At 41.0% G+C, this 21487-nt stretch overlaps 1 protein-coding gene across 1 annotated transcript in view; it reads left to right on the forward strand.

The window, feature by feature from the left end:
- The window catches only part of SLX4IP (SLX4 interacting protein), a 177975-nt gene that overhangs the window by 113738 nt on the left and 42750 nt on the right, over window positions 1–21487 (forward strand). The window contains exon 4 of the mRNA XM_047068248.1: window positions 2406–2526. Coding sequence (XP_046924204.1) covers window positions 2406–2526 — 121 coding nt within the window. The remainder of the gene's footprint in view (window positions 1–2405; window positions 2527–21487) is intronic.

The following is a 21487-nucleotide window of genomic DNA, read 5'->3' on the forward strand; positions in this document are numbered from 1 at the left end:
CTCCACCTAGTCCTAACGTCCGGGCAGCAAGGCATGACTTAGCAAAGGTGGTCCGAGCACGATGGGACCTGCACATGGCTGGTGTTGGCTTGGCTGCAGTGTTGGCTCCAGCATTATGCCAGGAAGCCAGGCTTCCCTCTCAGAGCAAAGCAGATGGTTTGCTGCATATACTTGAAGTTGTTCCTTTAAAGTTTGTTCACGGACATGAAAATTGCTCCGAGACAGAGAGAGACAGAGACAGAGAAGGAAGAAAAGCTAGTCAAGGAAGGATATGACTTTAGTCTCTATTCAGTGTCTCAGTGCTTTCATCTTTTTTTATCATTAGATCATCTCAGGATTGGGGTTTCATGAGCAATCAATTTGATTGCATTTTAGCAGTCACTTTATATAGTGAAAGTCTTAAGAATGTCCAGTTCCTTTTCAGAAAAGGGAACTAATTGTATGGATTAAAGCCATGTTTATTTTGAGTCCAGCACGAGTAGTCTTTGTACCCAAACAGTCCAGCTCAAACTGTTTCATTTGTAAACTTGAGGAAGCATGTTGGAGCCCTTTTTAGCCTAGAAATACCCTGTATATCTCTGTCTTCTTGCTCATCGATTTCAGCATGGTCTTTTTATCTGCCCGTCCAGTTTAGCTGGGACTTTGTCTTTTCTTGCATTGCTGTGGTTCTGAAGGGAATGCTTCACCAAGTGTGCTGTGGTCAGTTACTAGGTTATCTTGACCACATTGCACATGGTCTACCTTCCATTCGTCAAACCTGACTCATGGAAGGAAAGCCCCGTAACTATAGGGAGAAAGTTTGTGTTGTATGGGCCTTTGTTTTATTTTTGTCATACTATTTTTAGTTCTAGCCTTATAGGGCATTTATGGCTAAATTTTAACAATCTTTGTTTCCATGTATGTCTTTCACATATTTTCTAGCTCAGTCATAGTTGAACCCTGCATGTGAAGCAAAATTCTTTAATTGTTAAAACAACAGTATGGGGCAAGGCTGCCTTTCTGTTGTGTGAACAATGCCAGAATGCTCAACTGTAAATGGATCTCTCTCTCTTCCACAAGGCACTGCATCTTTGGGCTGCAAAATGAGAGCAGAAGAGAGATCAGTGTTTATATTTTATGTACAATTTCCCATTTGTGAATTAAATCAAAGATTTTTCACTACTGTTGAGGAGTGTCTGTATTTGCAATAAAAGAAAAGTTTGGCTATCATTGCCCTTCAGGGCTTCTTAAAATTTTGTTCTCGTTTTAATTTTTGAAAATCATAAGAGATAAACCTGAGATGGCATTGAAGAAATTAGTGAAACAGGTTTGAGTTGACCTCGGCAACTCTGAGCCTTCTGCAGTCTGGGAATTGGACCAGAATTATTAGTCCTTACACACCAGTTCTTAATCGAAGATAAGAAATTTAGATTTGTGTGCCATTTTTTTTCCCCCTTTCTCTACATTGGCTACATGCCACCTAAAGTGGACAGTGTCTTCCCATCATGTGGTGGACTTTTTAGGGTTTTGTCTTTCTTTTCATAAGTAACACTGATATATAAAAAAATAACACATTCCAGAAATTTGCTAGTGTTGTGGTACATTGACATTGAATTAAAACCATGTGTTTCTGTTGCCTAATAAATATTAATCTACTTTAAAGAAATATGAGAAGTTAAATTATTTTCACCATTAATCGGTGGATATAGTGCAGTTTTCACAAAAGCAAATGGGCACACACAGTATCAATAAGAGCATGGAAGAAAATCACATTACTGATTTCTTAGTTCTCTCTAGCCCATCATTCGGTGCTGTTCCTTTTTCAGTAGATTTCTAAACCTGCAGCCAGAAACTAATGAATGAAGGATGGTGGATGTTTAGGTTAAGAAAAGTATTGAACCAAGTTTTAAAAATGGGAAATATTCACATAAAAATTGCTGTGGCCTCTTCTCTTGAACAGATCAGAAGAGCTGATGACCAGCTGATGGCCCCCCTCCCCCACCTAGCATCCCCACATGACAATAGTCCACTGAAGCCGTGGGCGGGGCTGCCCCTGCTGGCTGGGTGGGGTCACAGTGAGATGCTCCACCTCCTGGATCCTTCCCTCATCCACAGTCTTGCCTGGCCACAGTGGGCACTTCGCTGCTTTTACCTTCCTTTTAGAAATGTGGAACTGAAGCGGAGGGAAATTAAATGAATTTCTCAGATCACAGACTGAACCAACATGGTTTTGAGCAAACCTCAGTAGCAAACTTAAACCTGGGGTGATACCCATGAGCACAGATAGCATTCTTTTCAGCTTTCACAGCTAAGTAAAAAAGCAAACGAAATGAAATGTTCAGTGTTGACTTTTTAATATGCACAATGTTGTCTCTTTGCATTTCATTAAATGAGAGAATTATATCTCATTTTTTAACTTGCTTTAGGAAGTCTGTTTACTGTTAAAAGAAACCATTGATTCAAGAGTTAAGGAGTACTTGGAAGTTCGTAAACAGCACAGGCCATCAAATACAGAATTCACAAGATCCAGTCCCTTGACCTTAAAAGGTAGGCACAGAGTACTTTGATTTTGGATAAAATTTCTGCTTTGTAGAGATGGCAATTATGTTTGACTCTGACTGTCGTGTTAGTACAGTGATACATTTAAAAAATATGTTCTAATGAAGATGCTTTGTTTGGGTAAGGAAAATTAACCAAAAAGCCCTGGAGGGCTTTTAATGGTAAGCAAAAAACATAAAAATAGAAAATAAAACATTCCTAAGGAAACTGTACTTTAAGGGACTTTTTTTTTTGACAAGTAGTCTTACAAATAGATTTACATTAATACTGACTTGATTTGCGGCTTTATGCTTTTTTAAGTGCTTTCATATATATGACACCCTATTTGAGAGGTTCTCAACTGGGGGTAGTCTTGCAGGAGGGGACATTTGGTAATGTCTGCAGACAGTTTTGGTTGTCATCACTGAAGTCGGAGGGGTTGGCAGGAAGCTACTGGCATCTAGTGAGTTAGAAGCCAAGGATGTCACTAAATATCCTGCAATACACAAGACAGTCCCTCACAACAAGGCATTATCTGGCCCAAAACATCAAGGGCACTGGGGTTGAACTATCCTGCACTATTTCCTAACAACACTTTGAGAATGGTAATGTCCGAGTTGTAGGTGAAGAAGCTGAGGGTCTACAAGATTAAGAGCTCGCCCAAATAAAAGATCATCTTTTTGAGGATCGAGATGACCTTGTTTATTTGGCATCCCTCCCCCACCCCCCCCAACGCTGTCCCCCTCCCTGCCTTACTTAGCCCATTGCTTGATACACATATTCAGTGACCTGTTGAAGGAAAGCATACTTGGGTGACAAGTGGCAGAACCTGATCCCAGATCCAGCTCTTCTCACTCCCAGCCCACTGTTCTTTCCACCTATCATTGCCATGTTTTTAATTTTTTCTACTTTAGGTTGGCATTTCGTAACACTCTTTTGTGGTACAAGTACAGTCAACCTTGTGTTAATCCTCAGAGGACAGGGCTGGACTGCTGTGAACCACGTTATACTAACGTGGCATCCCCCTAGGTTATGCTAATGCAGCATCCCACCCCCCCACCCCCACTTCCTAGACATACTTAAACTACAGTGTTCACCTGGGCACAGCTGATAAGTAGGCAGACAGATTAATTTAACCCAAACTCAAAGCCTTGAATGGAATTTTCAGTCTAAACAATTTTGTGTTAGGTGACATTTTCTGGAATTTCACTTAGTAGTAGGATAAAGCTTGAGAAAAGCCATAGGAGCCTGCATCCTTTGTACTCCAACAGACCTGGCTAGTTTCATTTTCTGACTTGTACAAAAGGAGAAGGAACACAGAAGGTTCTCAGACCTCCATTTCTGGCGTGCACGTGGCGTGGTCAGTACTGATTCTCAACTAGCCCTTCCCCTGCCTTCCTCTACTACTGAGTGGAAAATGCTAAATACTCAGTTTTCCAGCCTGGTAGGGTACATGTGTTGTGTGTTGTTCTGGCCCCAAGATGAAAATCAAAGTCTTTGTTGGACTCATGTGGGCAAGAAGTTTTTTATTTTATTTTATTTTATTTTATTTTATTTTATTTTATTTTATTATTTTTTTTTATTTTATATATTTTTAAGAAGTTTGTTTTTAAACAGAAAAGGGATCATTCTGTACAATTTTATAACCTATTTTTTTCACCTAACATAATATAGAAATCCTTTAAAACACATACATGACCATTTTTAAAAAAAATTGTTTTAATGTGGTAAACTATACATATCATAAAATTTACCATTGTAACCATTTTCAAGTGTGTAGTTTAGTGGCATTAAGTACATTCACGTTGTCGTGCAGCCACTGCCACTTTCCATTGCCAGAACTTTTCATCGTCCCAAACTGGAATCCTTTACCCATTAAAGAATAACTCCCCATCAGGTGGGAGGGAGGGGAAGGTGGATGATGGGTATTGGGGAGGGCACCTTTTGGGATGAGCACTGGGTGTTGTATGGAAACCAATTTGACAATAAATGTCATATTAAGAAAAAAAAAAAAAGAGTAACTCCCCATCAGTCTCTTCCCTAGTCTCTTGTAACCAGTATTCTGCTTTCTGACTTTATGAATTTAGGTACTTGAGGTACCTCCTATAATGGAATCATACAGTATTTATCCTTTTGTGTCTCACTTTTTCACTTAGCATAATGTTTTCAAAGTACCTCCCTATTATAGCATTTATCAGAATTTTCTTTGTTTTTAATGTTTATTTATTTTCAAGAGAGAGACAGAGACAGTGTAAGCAGGGGAGGGGCAGAGAGAGAGGGAGACACAGAATCTGAAGCAGGCTCCAGGCTCTGAGCTATAAGCACAGAGCCCATCGCGGGGCTCGAACTCACAGACTGTGAGATCATGACCTGAGCCGAAGTCAGACGCTCAACCGACTGAGCTACCCAGGCGCCCCAAGAATTTTCTTTGTTTTTAAAGCCAAATAGTATTCACACACACACACACACACACACACACACACACACACACACACACACACATATACATATTGTGTTTATTTGTTCATCTGTCACAGGATACTTGAGTTATTTCTACCATTTGGTTGTTGTGAATAATGCTGCTATGAACTTTTGTGTTCAGATACTTCTTTGAGTCCCTGCTTTCTGAGTCTCTGGCTGTATACCTCACAGTGGACTTGCCAGATTATATGGTCAATATTGGTTTAATTTTTTTGAGGAACTGTTATCCTGTTTTCCACAGTGACTACGTTTTACGTTCTCACCAAGAATGGATCCCAGTTTCTCCATAATCTTGCTGGTACTTATTTTCTCTGGTTTTGATAATAGCCATCCTAACAGTTGTGAAGTGGTATCTTATTGTGGCTTCAATTTGTGTTTCCCTCATGGGTAGTGATTTTGACCATCTTTTCATGTACTTATTGACTATTTGTATATCTTCTTTGGGGAAATGTCTGTCTGTGTCATTGGCCTGTTTTTTAATTGGGTTGTTTGCTTTTTTGTTTTTGAGTTGGAGGAGTTCTTTTATATATTCTGGATATTAATTCCTTATCAGGTATATGACCTGCAAATATTTTCTCCCATTGTGTGTTGCTTTTTCACTCTCGATAGTGTCCTTTGATGTGCGAATATTTTAAATTTTGATGTAGTCAATTTATGTATTTCATATTTTGCCACCTGTGCTTCATTACTGAATCCAGTGACATGAAGCTTTTCAAAAATTGTGTTTTCTTCTAAGAGCTTTATAGGTTTTATAGGTTTTGTTCCTTTTCATTATGTCTTTGATCCATTTTGAGTTAATTTTAAGGAAATGGTCCAACTATATTCCTTTGCACATAGATATTCAGTTGTCCCACCACCATGTGTTGGAAAGTCTGTCCTTTCCCCCATCAAGTGGTCGTGGCACCCTTATTGGAAATCTTTGATCATAAATGTGAGAGTTTAGGGGTGCCTGGGTGGCTCAGTTGGTTAACTGTTTGACTTCAACTCAGGTTATGATCTCACGCTTCATGAGTTCGAGCCCCATGTCAGACTCTGTGCTGACAGCTCAGAGCCTGGAGCCTGCTTTGGATTCTGTGTCTCCCTCTCGCTCTCTGCCCCTCCCCCGCTCATGTTCTGTCTGTCTCTCTCTGTCTCTCTCAAAAATAAACATTAGAAATTAAAAAAAAATAAATAAATGTGAGAGTTTATTTCTGGGCTCTCTGTTCTATTCCATTGTTCTAGATGTCTGTCTTTATGCCAGTACCACACTGTTTTGCTTACCATAACTTTGTAGTAAATTTTGAAATTAGGAAATAGGAGTCTTCCAACTTTCTTAATGGTTTTTAGAATTGTTTTGGCTATGCAGGGTTCACATCACCATTTTTAATGTATGTAGTATTCCATTAAATATCCATACTCTCTTTAATTGGTGGGACATTCAGGTTGCATCTAATGTTTACACTGTCATAAACAGCAGTACAGCAAATATCCTGATGATATACATGTTTGCACACTTCAATTTCTTTATAATGTTTTTATTTTAATGTTCATATTTTTATTAGTTTATAAATACTCCTTAAGGATATGAATACTTTGTATGTTTTATATGCTGTAAGTTTGTCATTTGCCTTTGACTTGGTTTATTTAACTGTGCAAGCACAAACAAGGAGAAGCCTGTGTTTGCCTCCTGGAGCCTCCAGTGACTGGCCACTTGTGGGATAAGCACTGGCTTCCCTGTACTGAGATAAGTAGTGAGTGCCAGAGGGAGGCAAGATGATATAATGCACCGCTCTATTGTTCACTCTGTAGGAGAAAAGCTGTGTTAAGTATTCCTCGCTGAAAGTTAACTTGGAGCGAAAGCACTATCTTCCCTTTCCTTTCTACTTCTGGTAACAGTTAATCTTTAATGGAGCATGTCTTGTGATGTTCATACCTTAGCCAGTCCCCTCCTTTGCTGCCAGCAAGCAGTCTCTGCTCTCGCCCCCCTGGATACCTGCGCCCCCACAGCAGCCCCCTGGCTGGCTTCCTTGCACCTGCTCTGGCCAGTGCCTCGCCTGCTCTTCACACTTCATTCAGTTCGTGTTATCCCTTAAAATCAGAGGTCTGATCTTGTGAACCTCTTCCCCAAGGCTCCAAGGGTGCAAGCTAGGGTCCTTCGAGTAGCTGCCTGTCCAGCCTCATCTTGTCTCACTTTTTCCTTCTTTCTTGCTCCAGTCATAGCAGCTTAATTCCTTTCTTCCAAATCTCCATTCTTCTACTCATCTTGGGGCCTCTGCCCATGTTGGAGCCCTGGTCTCCACTTTCCCTGTGCTCAGTCTTCTCTCTGCTCAAAATCACTCCTCAGGAAGCTTATCCTGGAGACAGGTCTCCTTGTTATAGGCCCACAAGCATCCTGAACACCATTCCATGAATGTCTGTCTCTCCACAGACATGTAAGCTGCCTGAAGACAGGCTCTGCCCCTTTTGTTACCATTGTGTCCCCAGCTTGGAGGACATTTTCTGCTTTGCAGTAGGTACTTAAATGCTTATACAGATGATAAATTACACACATGTTATATCTTTCCTCTTCCTAGTAAGGTCAAGGGTTTCCATAACCTCCCCATCCTGCCTTGTCTCCTCCTGCTACTCACTTTCCTGTCTCCCACAAGCCTGCATTCCTTATCCCTCTGCCTTTACATTTACAGGTTTTACCTTTGTCTGGAAAGCTCCTACTTAACCTTTAAGACCCGACTTAAATCTTACTTCTCCAAAGTCTTCCTCAGTTTGTCTTCTTCTGGCACTTACCACCTTTAATGTATTTGTCACATTGTACTGTGACTGTGTTATAATCAGTTTACCTTTCTCCCACTCCTTCACTGGCAAAGATCGATTCTTTGCCACCCACAAAACCACTTTTCTTCTTCACTTTGCTGCATAACTCTAGAGCGTAAGCAGATAACTCTGTTTCTGGTTATAGGTGTTTAACTTCATACTCACCGGTTAATTTCCAAAAGGAAAGAGCATTGTTCATCTGTGTCTACCACAAGGTTCCTTTTCACAAAGAGGTTCATCTTGCTCTAGGCTGTGTGTACCTGCAGGGACGAAGTGGATACACACACCGATATACTGCCGCCTTATATTGTTTATTAACAGCACCACAAAAAAATGGAATCTGAATATGTGCTTTTACTCTTGCCTCAGAGCCAAAGACATCTCTCTACATTTATCTAACTGCCTGTTCTCAGCTGTTCCCATAATCTTACTTAAATGCCTTTTTCAAGAGCAATTTCAAAGCCACTAACCGTAAGGCCTTGCCTATTTCCTCCTCAGTATCCAGTTCTTTGTCTAATGTTCCCTGAAAATAGAGTTGTCGTTACTGTTTGGTGGTTTGGATGAATGTGAGTGGTTTATGCTTTTGTGTAAAGCAGAAAACTTCTCTCATTTGCATGAGTTTCTTACCTTTTTCTATTTCTAGATCCATGTGACAATAATGTGCCTCATCACAGTACAGATACTCAGCACACAGTGCTGGCTGAGCTGAAGTCTCTAGGTAACTTTGCTGATTACTCAGATAAAATTTAGTATTATTCATGCTCTGAGTTTTTTTTTTTTATAAAAAAATAGCATAAATGGTTTTGAGACCATTTCCTTAGTCTTACAATATAAAGGACCACAGTAAGTATTGACAAACTCAGCAGACAGCATAGCACAGACATTTGCTGATAGCTTCATCTTTGTAAAGTCACCTGTCATTTCAACAGATTCAGTAAAAATTAATGTTGTGATAAAGTTTTTTAAAAGACTTCACTGTCGATTTCTGTCAATTCTGTCTCATTAATGTTTTCCCCTTAGCCTTGCCAGTGCTAGGTATTACAGTGTTTTAATTTTTCCCAGTTTGACAGGCCAAAAATCAGAAAAGGAGATGCTGTGCTTTGATTTTTGTCTTTCACTTTAATGTACATATTGACTAAACTGCATATTTACAGCTGTTGCTCATCTTTGTATTGGGTTGTTTGCCTTTTTCTTCCTAATTTTTTCTCTTGTTCCCATTGTCCCTTCCTTGGTCAAGGCCTTCTTAATCAGCCCTTGAATTACTGCCACAGCCTCCTGATTTTCCTTCCAATTCATCCATACCTCTGCTGCCAGAGTGGTCTTTCGAAAACAAAACTGTGATAGTCTCCAGCTTAAAACCTTCTGTGGTCAGGAACCTTAATTGCCTAATATCCTTTATTTAATTTCATTTCTGCTTGAGACTAGCAGAATGGGTGTCGTTCTTAAGCAGAGTCAATTAAAGACATTATTAGATAGCTCATAGGATGTACCTGTGGGAGGCCTCCAAAGGCACACAGGCAGCAAAGCGTCAGCCATGAGATGAGGACGGCTTTGGTACATGTGCCATTTCAGCTACAGTCAAGACCGGGTATCAACCTCCACCCCAGTCTGAAGAAGATTGATTTCCGGACACGTGGCCACAGCACCATGCTGCCCCTTGTGAGCCACTGCAATGTGAAACTAGGTCCCATGGCTGTACCCTCTTTGCAGGTAAGCCACGAAGGACAGAATGTTTGTCTCTTCCCTTGGCAAAGTGAGATGTTACAACGTGGGAAGTTGCCAAAACCCAGAGAGGATGGTCAGAAGTTTTGGTGAGTGGACACAAGTTACAAAATAACCACTCAAGTTTTCCTCTTGGCTTCCTTCCTCCACAAACTTCCAAACAACAGGCTTCTGCCTAAAGACACAGTTCTCCCAATGGCAGAGGAAGTAAGCTCAGCATCTCCTCTGAGACAGAGAGACAGACAGACAGACTGACAGACAGAGAGAACCCAGAGTCTCATGCCCTAGTCCAAACCCAGGCTTCCTGGGTGATGTTCATTCACAGCTCACATTTGTTAATTTATTGACTAAGTTAAGAAGTTTACATACCTTGCATAGAATAGTAAGGAAACACAAAGCTAAAAAACTTAGTTAACATATAAATATATACACGATACAGCGAGGATGACAGGATAGGAAGATGCCACCATTCTAATTTTTGCAATAAATAGTTGGTGTTTGTGTCTGCCTTCCTTTAACATTTATTTCATATTCCCCTGGCCCTTAGCCAGTACCTCAGCTGATCAGGATTCTTTTCCTGGCAAGGTGATCCAAAATTTCATTGGGATTTGGGCCAGCGGTGGTCCTGCCTTTATGAGGTTGCCACAGTTCTCATTAACTTTTAACACTGGAAATGTGCCACTAGATAGAGCCGTTATACTCCCCGTGTTTTATCCACTTGCATCTATTGTGTCATTATGGGCCAACATTTCTACTCCCCTTTTGGTCTGTTTGTCTAATGGCGTAAAAAACCTGGAGTTATGTGGCACATTTAACCCTCAGCCTGGGTCATTGTTATCCTCTCTGTTCCAGTCTTCCTTTGAATACCAATGAAGCACAGTCATGAGGATGGAAAGCGAGCTTTTGCTGAGGTGGTCACTTCCCACTTCCACTCCCTGGTTCCAGGAATTCTTGCCAAGGGAACACATATTATTCTTCTGGTCACAGCATGTAGTAGATCTTTTAGGACTTCACCCCAGTTTGTATGACAACTGAATTTTCAGTAGATCCTTCTACCACTCTGTAAGGTCAGCTGCATTTGATCCTTGCTTGGTTGCTTAGTAGGACCACTGAATTTTATGAATATACTCGCTTATTTGTAAAATGAGTTTCTTGGTCAGAAACACTGTGGCGGTGATAGTGAGTGAGGCCTTCACTAAGTCCGTGGGTGACGTGGCTGCCAAAAACATGGCAGACATAGAAAACACATCCAAATCCCAAATAAAGGGTCCATTCCAATGAAGGTATTGTCTCCTCTGTAATGAAAGAGGTCCATTATAATCACCCACCACCACTGACCATGGGCCCATCTTCTTACAATAAGAGAGTTGGTAGAGAGATTCCTGTTAATTGTTGCTGTTGGTAGATTTGGCATTTGGCAGGGCTCCGTGTTGGTGAGGTTAAGTCCATGTTGTTGGAGTCCAAGCATAATATTCATCCTTGCCACCAAGGCCACATGGCTCATGAGCCCTTTAAGCAGATAATCTGGCACCTGGGGTAAGAGGCTGGCCAACATCCATGTGCAGGTCATTTTGTCCAGCTCATTACAAGAACTTCTTAATGGAGTCTTTTGGAGAACATTCACATAAGGTACACATACTTTCACACACACTCCACGTAGCTTTTCCCCAAATGTCCTTGTCACCAGTCCTTCTGAGTTCTTACCAGTGAATGAGTGAATGAATGTGTGTGTGTGTGTGTGTGTGTGTGTGTGTGTGTGTGTGTGTATGTGTGCGCGCGCGCGCACACACACACACACACACACACATACATTCTTCAGGCTATCTTTCCTTACAGGCCAAATGGACCCAAAGTGTACTCTTGAACATTCTGCCCACTGGACAGATTTTGTTTCTCCACCCCAAATGAGGTTATATCACTGCATTCATTTGCTTCTGGTTGATACTATCCTGTTGAGCAGAGCCATTGATTAGCCAGGCACAAATTTTTATCTGCTAATAAACTGGTCACTCAAGCTGTCACTCTTCCAGGTCATTTAATTAGGTCAAAGAAACACAAACATACCTACAAGTGTTTGTGCTTATTTCTTAGTAGTAAGAGTTGCAGGGTGCAAAAACTTGAATGAACTCTTTGACAGAATGAACTCTTTGATTTCCAGGGATTAGTATTGCTTTTGGTTTTGATGGGGAAAGGGAACTCCAGAGACTTTTTTTTTTGGCTTTTCCTTACTATGTAGCACTCCATGAGACATGGAGTCCAAGTTTAGTCCAAGTCCAACATGGCTGCAGGATAAGTTTATCCCAATTATGTACTCATCAAATGAGAAGAGAAGTACAAATTTTCACGGACCCACCAGGCCCTCTGGGAGATTAATTGAAACAAGTTTCTACTTATCACACTCTGGGGATCATAATGGAGATCTGGAACCCCAAGAATTAGCATTGTCTCAGAGCCAATGTCTAATCATTCTCAAAAATTCTGGTTATTCCCCTTTTCTCATTGCATAGGAACTGTAGTAAACAGCTGTACATCCCAAGTGAAAGATTTATAGTCCTGACTTGAGGGATGCCTGGCTTTCTATTCAAGGAGATACAGTTCTGAGAACTGAGTCAAATCTGGGGACTGGGTAAGAGGCTGTGGCTCTCCTTGGTAGCCCAGGTCAGGCCCCTGTTCACCAGACCTAGACTTTTTTTCTATCATATAATGTATTAATTTGCTAGGGCTCCCATAAAAAATTACCACCAACTGGGTGACTTAGACAAGTTTATTTTCTCATAGTTCTGGAAGCTGGAATTCTGAGATCAAGGTGTCAGCAGGGTTGGTTTCTTTTGAGGCCTCTCTCCCTGGCTTGTAGATATGGCCATTTTCTCCCTTTGGCTTCATGTGATTTTCCCTTTATTTGTATCTGTGTTCTGTTTTCCTTTTATGTAATACAGACACCAGTCATACTGGATTCAGGCCCACTCTAATGACCTCATTTTAGCTTAATTACCTCTTTAAAGATTCTGTATCCAAATACAGTTGCCTTCTGAGGTGCTGGGGATTAGGATTTCAACATAGGAGTTTTGGAGAGATACAGTTCAGCCTATAGCATACACTTTAAGTAGGGCCTAAAGTATGCTTTTCATTTTATTCGGAGTTATGGACGTATCTGTTAACCAATAAGCCAAAGATGTCAGTGGATTGAGCCACTGACAGAGTTCCTCCCAAGGTTACTACTGAGTTGTGGCCCTCTAGTGGACCAAGTGACTTGGCCAGCCATGGGCCTTAGTTGACTGCAGATTTTAGGCTATCCAGTCACCAGATGACACATCCACTCTTGGGCTTTCATGGTCTGTAGACACCATGTCTGTCATGGTCTTTAGCCTTCTCAGCAACTACCTCTCATGCCCCAAGGTGGCTGCCTGCCCAGGAACAGGCCTGGCAGTAGTGTTCTCTCCATGTTGGCCCCCCACCATTGTGCAGAGCGTTCTGGGGAACATAGGGCAGTCACTTGGCACAGGCTGGGAGTGGCAAACATTTTAGTACCAGATTCAGGCACCAAGCAGTCTGACTATTCAGGAGAATGCTAGGCAAGCCAACTGCCCAGTGCTTATAGATTTTGCTAGACCTACAACTGGACCCATGGGAGGCCAAGTTCAAGAGGAGCCCCTCTCTTCCAAGAGGGAGAGGAGTCGCTGGTCCCAGATGGCTTTGGCCAGGCAATCTTGGGAGAGCTTCTGTGGTCATTTATCAACTTGTCACTGCAGCCTGACTCACAGGCCCCAGAACATCATACTCTTACCTCTGCATCTTTGCACATGTTGCCCTCCTCTCCCTGCAACTCTCTTCTCTTTCCACGTTGGTGGGTCATCTCCTCCTCCTCCTGCAGGCCTGTGCCTGGGTGTCACTCCTCCTGAGGAGCTCTATCTGATTCTGTGCACCTCTCTCTGGGAGCTGCCTCCACCCTTTCCCATGTGCTCAGTCCACCCTCAGTGGTAGCAGCACTTACCAGTCCAGTTGCTTCCTTGCTTCCCAGACAGACTTCATTTCCTTCGAGGGCCAGGGCTCTTGTGCTGTTCAGCACCCAGTGCGGAGCCTGTTACTCAGGAGGAACGCAAGCATTGGAAGAAATAAAGGAACAAATTGTAGTTTCTGTTCACCAGTCACATGTTCATTTGTCAAGGCTTTGGGGCATGCTTCCATTGCAACATCTCTTACCCCTTCAACAAAAGGCAGAGGTGAAAGTGGTCATGAGTTACAAATTATTTTTTATAATTTTTTTAAATATTACTTATTATTGACAGAGAGAGAGACAGAGCATGAGCAGGGGAGGGGCAGAGAGAGAGGGAGACACAGAATCCGAAGCAGGCTCCAGGCTCTGAGCTGTCAGCACAGAGCCCGATGCAGGGCTCGAACTCAGACCGTGAGATCATGACCTGAGCCGAAGTAGGACGCTCAACCGACTGAGCCACCCAGGTGCCCCAGTTACAAATTATTAAATAGTAGTTTTCAATTGGTTTTCAGAAAGTCAGAACAACATCCTATCCCAGTGTAAGATTAGCTGCATTATGTCCTGGCTCTGTGGCACCTAGGGACTAAACATAGCCTCCAGAGCCCCTCATCCCAGGTTCTGTTAGCATCCATGCCCCTACTAGTTACCTGTTTCTGAGCTTCAGCCTGCTAGCCACCAGCTCTGTGCCGGGTCTGCATACCCATGGCAGATCCTTAGGGTAGCCCCTTCTAGCCAGCATTCTTAACCCTTGATCTGAAGACAAGAAACAAACTCAAGGGTGCGAGCAACTTGCCTGAGGTCACAGAGCTAGTAAGTGTCAGAGGCCATGTGGAAATGCATCTGTCTGGTATCTGGGCGGTCTTCACTGCTTCAGTATCCCGATTAAGGGGGGAGAGAGAGAGAGTGTGTGTATGTGTATAAATATGTTTGTTTTCTCTTAATACAACTTTCCTCTAATCATGAAAAAAAAGCTGTCTTTCAGTTAACCATGTGAAAGCCAGGAGCAGTGTTTTGCCTGAACTACAATGTGAATATCTTTGTTTGGGTTTTATATCCCCTCTTCTCTGATCACAAGATGGAAAGGGAGAAACAGACCCCAAAACAGAGCTCATCTTTCTGCTCCAAGCACTTACCTCAGTGCATTGTCTAAATATTAGGGGTTCACTACATTTTTGTGTTTGTAGAGCAGTAATTTTTTTTTTTTACTGCCTATTATTCCATTTTGTATAACCTTGTTCTTGCATTTAACATCTAAGAAACCCAGTCCTTTGGAAAATGCCATAAAATAAATTAAATTTTCCTGGGTACTGTGGTTTCTGTCTGCAGTGGCTTTCTTTTTGGCTTTTCTTCTAAGCTGAATGTGCCTCTAAAATCTTAGCTTCCATCTTTAGCCAATGCATGGAGCCGTCTGCTCATTCTTTTGTGGCATCCAAGGTATCTTCTGCGAATGTTCAGGGCTGAATTACCAGGCTTCCTCTCTCTTCATCCACACCCACGCAGCATTCTGTGGTGGGGCACATTACCACCATGTTAGGAAATCAGTGGGTGTTCACACCAGAGGAGAAAAGGCAAGAATCGCCAAAACAAGCAAGTTCTTCCTATTCTTCCCTCTGTCTGAGAAATGTTCCCCTCCTTTCCCCAACGCCCAGTGTATGGTACCTGCCAAAGAAAGCTTTCTCTTTGCTCTTCAGACACAGGCCTGATTGTGAGCCCTGCTCTCCGGCGTCCCCATGAGTGCAAAGTTGTATATGTGCAGTTTGTTTTGGTTTGTATTTATTTTCCCAGCCCATTGAAAACAGGGCCTTTTCCTATTTAAAATAAATTTTGCAAGTGAAACACTTTTCCCTGTGAGCCCAGCCCTTCCTCCACATAAAGTGGCAGGCATTTCCCAAGAAGACAGGGGAAACTTGCCGTGAAACACCATCCATCCTTACACATTAACAACAGTAGAAATTACTGTACATCCAACAACTGTTAACCCTGAGAAAGCATAGGCCCTTGACAAACACTGCTCACTGCAACGGCCACTTTTGACATCTGTCAGCTGTTCCCATGGAGTGTTAGCCTTCGCTCCTGTCCCGCACACCAGCTGTGGCCGCGGAGCTGGGCTGCAGTCACACAAGCAGACATGGAGGGGTCCTCAGACTAGGGCAGTCAGACATGGGTGACTGAAGGGGGAGAACTGGGCCCTCGCGTGGTTTGAAAAACAGCAAAACAGCACAACACATTTTCAATTACTTACTGTTCTGGTAAATATTCTTAATATTTAGGCATTGTTTTTTTTATATTCGCAGCCCGTTACAAATAGAAATGGATTTCCTTAGATTTGTCCTAGGGCGCAGTGGAAACATGTGTTTTCTTTTTACACATGTGTTTAAATAGCTTTGCTTATTATTTACATTTCTTCCCATAGTGTACTCAATAAAAACATTTTCTAGGCTTTCATCCACATGAGAAGCTTAAAGGGCAGTAATGAAAGCAAGTGCCTCTAAGCCCTCTGGTGAATGTGCCACAGTGTCAGCAAAGATGATTTTTCCAGGAAGGGGCAATTTGCAGAACTTAAAGTTTTACACTTTTTACCAAAAGTATGCTAAAAACAGGACCGACAACACAAGATGCTTTGCATTCGCAAAATCTGGGGAGACTTTGCTAACCATTTGTTGCAATAAATGGCAAGAAAACAAAATCCTTAAACCCTTTAAGCGTTAATATTTCCATTTGTTACAGTCACCTGTTGTGGAAATTGCCAGTTTCAATGGCCGATCTTTTGTTCACTTTTCAATTTTACAAGAAATTAAAACACACAAAAGTCCTCCCCCCCCACAGTATACAAAGCTTCAAAACAGGTTAGGATTCTTTCTGCCACACCAAGAGGTTATCACACTTCAGTTCAACCACCTGGAAAACTTTGCCAATGTTACCGTGAACCTTACTGGATTGATCCTACTGGCCTGTGAGTAAGCTGCTTCCATCTCTCCCACCTTACCCTTCTCCCCTAACCTCCTACCACTCACACCAAAAAGACAATGATTTTTCCCTCATAAAACAAGGTCCGTATTGCCACTGCTTAGTTTCACGTTACAAAGCCAGTTCTGTTGCTTTCCTGGTGATGCAATTCCAGTATTCCTTTTGAGTCTGCATGTTCACATTTACATTCAGACTCAAGGCTCCCACATTTCTGCATATTCTGGAACTGGGCAGTTCAAAACCAGTCTACCAAATCCCCTGGGACTCTGGCGTTCCAGAAAGATCTTTGTCATCAAACGGTGATTGCAAGACCTTTTTTTTTTTTTTTTTTCCTAAGGAGTTGTCCTAGTTGGCTGAGAGCCCTGCCTATTTACCAGCTCTGTGAAGACTGATGATTTATTACCAGATATTCATTCCAAAGGCAGATTCCATTTGGTGGTCAGGTAGAACTGGTCATCACTCTTGCCCTTCTGGGGTCCGGAGGAGAAGGGGTGGAAGAGGAAGTCACTGACCTTTCAACTGATAACAGGGCTGAGATTTAACAAAAAAAAAAAACAAAAAAAACAACAAAAAAAAAAAACAAAAAAACACAACGTTTCTTTTGGGGATCTGTTTTGTCACCTTATTTCTAATGGTGACAACTGAATGGGAGGCCTGTAATTCTCTCTGGTTCACCCAGTGAAAATTGTGGTTTCTCCCAGCATTCTGGGAACGTGTTCCATGTGGCACTGGCTTTGTGTTGTGCAAGTGATTTTTACGCACTTATATATTGAGGTGAGAGGTGGGGGGGCACAAGGCTAGTGAGACTCTTGTGAAGCTCCACTTTCTTCTGGTACCTCCCAGATAAAGTCGTAACAAGTGGCCACCTCTCCTGTGTTGGGCAGGAGGGCATACTAATGAGGAAAAGCGCCTCTGCCCCACCCTCTCGCTGCCACTCATAAAGCAGTGGCCTTTTCTCCTAGGGGTTGCATATAATTTTTTAATGTGTGGGATGACAAGGTAGAGTGGAAACTATTTGCCTTGGCATGTACTATTCATTTCTTGGGAGTTTTATGTGCATTATGCTACAGCAGTACCCTTCCGATGTCTGGGAAGTGCCTGTAGCCCTTACCAACTTGTCTGTTCCCTTTAAATTCTTTTCCTTTGGCTGGGCTCTCCAGTCACATGCCAAGAGTTTAAGATTTGTAGTAATTGAGTTTCACATCACTAATATTTAATAGCCATTAAGAAGCTTGACAGAGAAAATAGTAGTTATCTAACAGTCTAAATATCTGTAAAAACCCTTTGATTTTAAAAGGGTACAGAGGACAGACGAGTGAAGAGGCCCTTGTTCAGGAGAACATGCAGTGGTTTAACACTTTGGGACTGAGATTCGCTAACTAAATACCTTGGGAATTGTGGGGACTACAACCCAAATGATGATGAAAAACCAGAGTGCTTTCATTTTCAAATTCCCTAACATGTCACCCTAATAGAGTGAAAGTGGAAAATCTAAAATGAAAATATTTTTTTATGGTTACGATTCTCAGTTTACTGCTTAATTGTTTTTAATCAAAATAATTTTATACTCACTGTAATAACACCTAAAACCGGGAATATCTGTCTGTCAGTGAATCCACCACAGATTTCTGAGGTAGGTATTTTTTTGAAGTGCTGTGAGCTTCTGGGCTATTCCCAGGGAGTTGAGTAGAAAGCATATTTAATAACTACTCAGGTACATTTAATTGTGGACCTTGTTTACATTTGTTGTTCTAACACAGTGCTGTTATTACTTACAGCCAAAACTCCAGTCAGATTCAAATTTAACTATTTGATCATGAACCATGCAATCTAATGGGAAACTTGGCTTAACCTATTTTGTGAAATGTCTTGAGAACCAAATTATCCATGTCTGTGTCAAGCAAAAACAAAACTGGGTCCACATAATCTGAAACATAAAAAAATGGAAGCCTAGAACAAATGCTCATTTTACCTTTGAGTCCAAGATCAAATTGCCATTCTGGGGTCATAGGTTGGTGTGTTATGTACCTAAATGTTTATGTTTTTTTGTATTTCTGTGTGTCTTTAATAAATAATATACATATGTATATACCCACAAATACAAGTTGCTGTTAAAGAAAGTAAGAAGTTACAAGGGCTGAAAGGAGACACCAAAAATATGATTTCCTTACAAATATTTGCAGGAATTTTACTTAATTGCAACCAGAAGTCTGACCTGGAAGTGTAGTGTTTTGACCCCCGAGCTGTCTGGTTTCCTATTTGCGGTGTTTCACTCTCCCCTAACTGTGAGAAAATCTATTTTACACGGTTTTAACCCTGTATATTCTTAGAAACACTGCAGTAGAAATTATTCCCTTGGGGGAAAAGAAATTCTCATTATTTAAAGAATGACTTGTAAAGGCTTCTCTTAAATAGAAAACATTTTTGAAACACTTAGGAAATCTTTCTTCTTAAGATATATTTGAAAATAAAACAGCTTCTGGGTTTCCTTTCAAGGTAATGTGAACTTTTGGAAGACTAAAATTTTTGCAGTGTGCAAGTTTATCCTTATTTTAGTAAAATACTTTTTAATAGCAAAAGTATAGAGTTTATAAATAGTTCTCTTATGAGGAAGCTTTTTCATGTTCCCCACCCCCCCCATTTCCAGCTTATTAAATCATTTTTTCCTCTAGTATTTTATTTTATTAAAAAATAAATTTTTTGATGTTTATTTTTGAGAGAGAGAGAGAGAGCGAGCGAGAGCACACTAGTGGGAAAGGGACAGAGAGAGAGGGAGATACAGAATCTGAAGCAGGCTCCAGGCTCTGAGCTGTCAGCACAGCTGAGTCGGACGCTCAACCGACTGAGCCACCCAGACACCCCATTCCTCTAGTATTTTAGAAAAGTAAAAATTAGACTGAATAAACTTTGGGGACTTGGAATTGTATATGGTATTCTTAAAAGACACCAGTGAAATTTAATTAGGACAACTGTAGGGCAAGGAGGCCTACTATTGGAAAATTATAGAATTCACACATCAAAAGCTCATAGATGGCATTTGATGAATCTAGTAAAATGATGGGGAACATTTTTTCTGTGTAGCCTCTTAGCATTTACCAGCATGATCAACCAGTGATATACCCCATTTTAGAAGTCTCTGACATTTTCAGTTAGAGGAAAGCATTCTTCTTATTTGATTTGGGGATTTCAGAATTAAGAACACTGACAGTTCCCACCAATTTAGTTGAATAGCATTTTATCCCATTCTTTTTTTGTTTGTTTAATAACAGCTTTATTGAGATATAATTTACATACCCTACAATTCACTCATTTAAAGTATACAGTTTAGGGGCACCTGGTGGCTCAGTCAGTTAAGTGTCTGACTCTAGATTTTGGCTCAGGTCATGATCTCACGGTCCTTGGGATCGAGTCCCGCATCTGGCTCTGTGCTGACAGCATGGAGCCAGCTTGGGATTTTCTCTCTCTCCCTCTCTCTCTGCCCCTCCTTTGCTCGCTCTCTCAAAAAAATAAATAAAAATAAACTTAAAAAAACTATTAAAAGGTAAAGTTTACAATTTATTGGCTTTTATATATTCACAAAGTTGTGTAACTGTCACCAGAACCCCTTTTTGAACATTTTTGTTCCTCCGTAAAGAAACTCTATACCCATTAGCAGTTACTCTCCATTTTACCCCAGCATCCTTCCCATTCCCACCCCAGAGTTTCCACCAATTTAGTTCTGTCTCTACTGATTTTTCCTACTCTGGATGTTTTATATAAATGGAGTCTTACAATATGTTGTTCTTCATAACTGGCTTTCACTTAGCATATTGTTTTCAATGTTCATCCAGGTTGTAAGCATTTACTGGTAGTACTTCATTTCTTTCTGTTGCCAAATAATATTCCATTGTGTGGATATATCCCATTTTGTTTATCCATTCATCAGTTGAGGGACACTTGGATTTGCACTGTTTGGCTATTGTGAATAATGCTACTATGAATATTTGCACAGGTTTTTGAGTGGATATATGTTTTCATTTCTCATGAGTATATACCTAAAGATGGAATTTCTGGGTAATTTGTTATCTCTGTGTTTAATATGTTGAGGAACTTCCGACTTTTTCAAAGCAGCTGTACCATTTGCTATTCCTACCAAAAGTGTATGAAGATTCCATTTCCTCCACATTCTTGTCAACACTTTGTTATTTGTCATTTTGATTATAGTCATCCTAGTGGGTATGAAGTGGCTTTGATTGCGATTTTGATTTCCATTTCCCTGATGGCTAATGATGTTTACCCTGTATCCAAGTACTTATCTGCCATTTATATATCTTTTTTTGGAGAAACATCTTATTCAAATCTTTTGTTCATTTTTAAATTGACTTTTTTTTTTTTAATTATTGAGTTGTAGGGGGTTATTTATTTATTTAAAATGTTTTATTTATTTTTCAGAGAGAGCCAGAGCACATGATGGGGAGGGGCAGAGAATAGGGGACAGAGTCTCTGAAGCAGGCTCTGCGCTGACAGCAGTGAGCTTGATGCGGGGCTCAAACTCATGAACCATAAGATAATGACCTGAGCTGGTCAGACACTCAACCAACTGAGCCACCCAGGAGCCCTGAGTTGTAGGAGTTCACATATTTTAGATACAGGTCCCTTATCAGATAGATAGTTTGCAAAATTTTTCTCCTATGGACCCAAGTTTTTAATTTTGATGGTGTCCAATTTATTCAATTTTTTGTTGTTGTGGCATGTGCTTTTTGTATTATATCTAAGAAACCATTGCCTAATCCCAAGCCATGAATATTTATGCCTGTGTTTTTTCCTAAGACTTTTATAGTTTTAACTCTTACATTTGTATCTTTGATCTATTTTGAGTTAATGAGTTGATTTTGTGTATGATATGAGGTAGGGTCCAGCTTTGTTCTTTTCCATGTGGTTATCCATTTGTCCCAGTACCATTTGTTGAAAAGCTCTTTCTATCCCAATTTAATTGTCTTGGCCCCCTTATTGAAAATCAGTTATCAGTAAACGCAA

This window comes from Lynx rufus, unplaced genomic scaffold (genome assembly GCF_022079265.1).
Source record: "Lynx rufus isolate CCGP_SWC_20201006 ecotype Redwood Valley unplaced genomic scaffold, mLynRuf1.p SCAF_8, whole genome shotgun sequence".
In the NCBI taxonomy this organism is placed as follows: domain Eukaryota; kingdom Metazoa; phylum Chordata; class Mammalia; order Carnivora; family Felidae; genus Lynx; species Lynx rufus.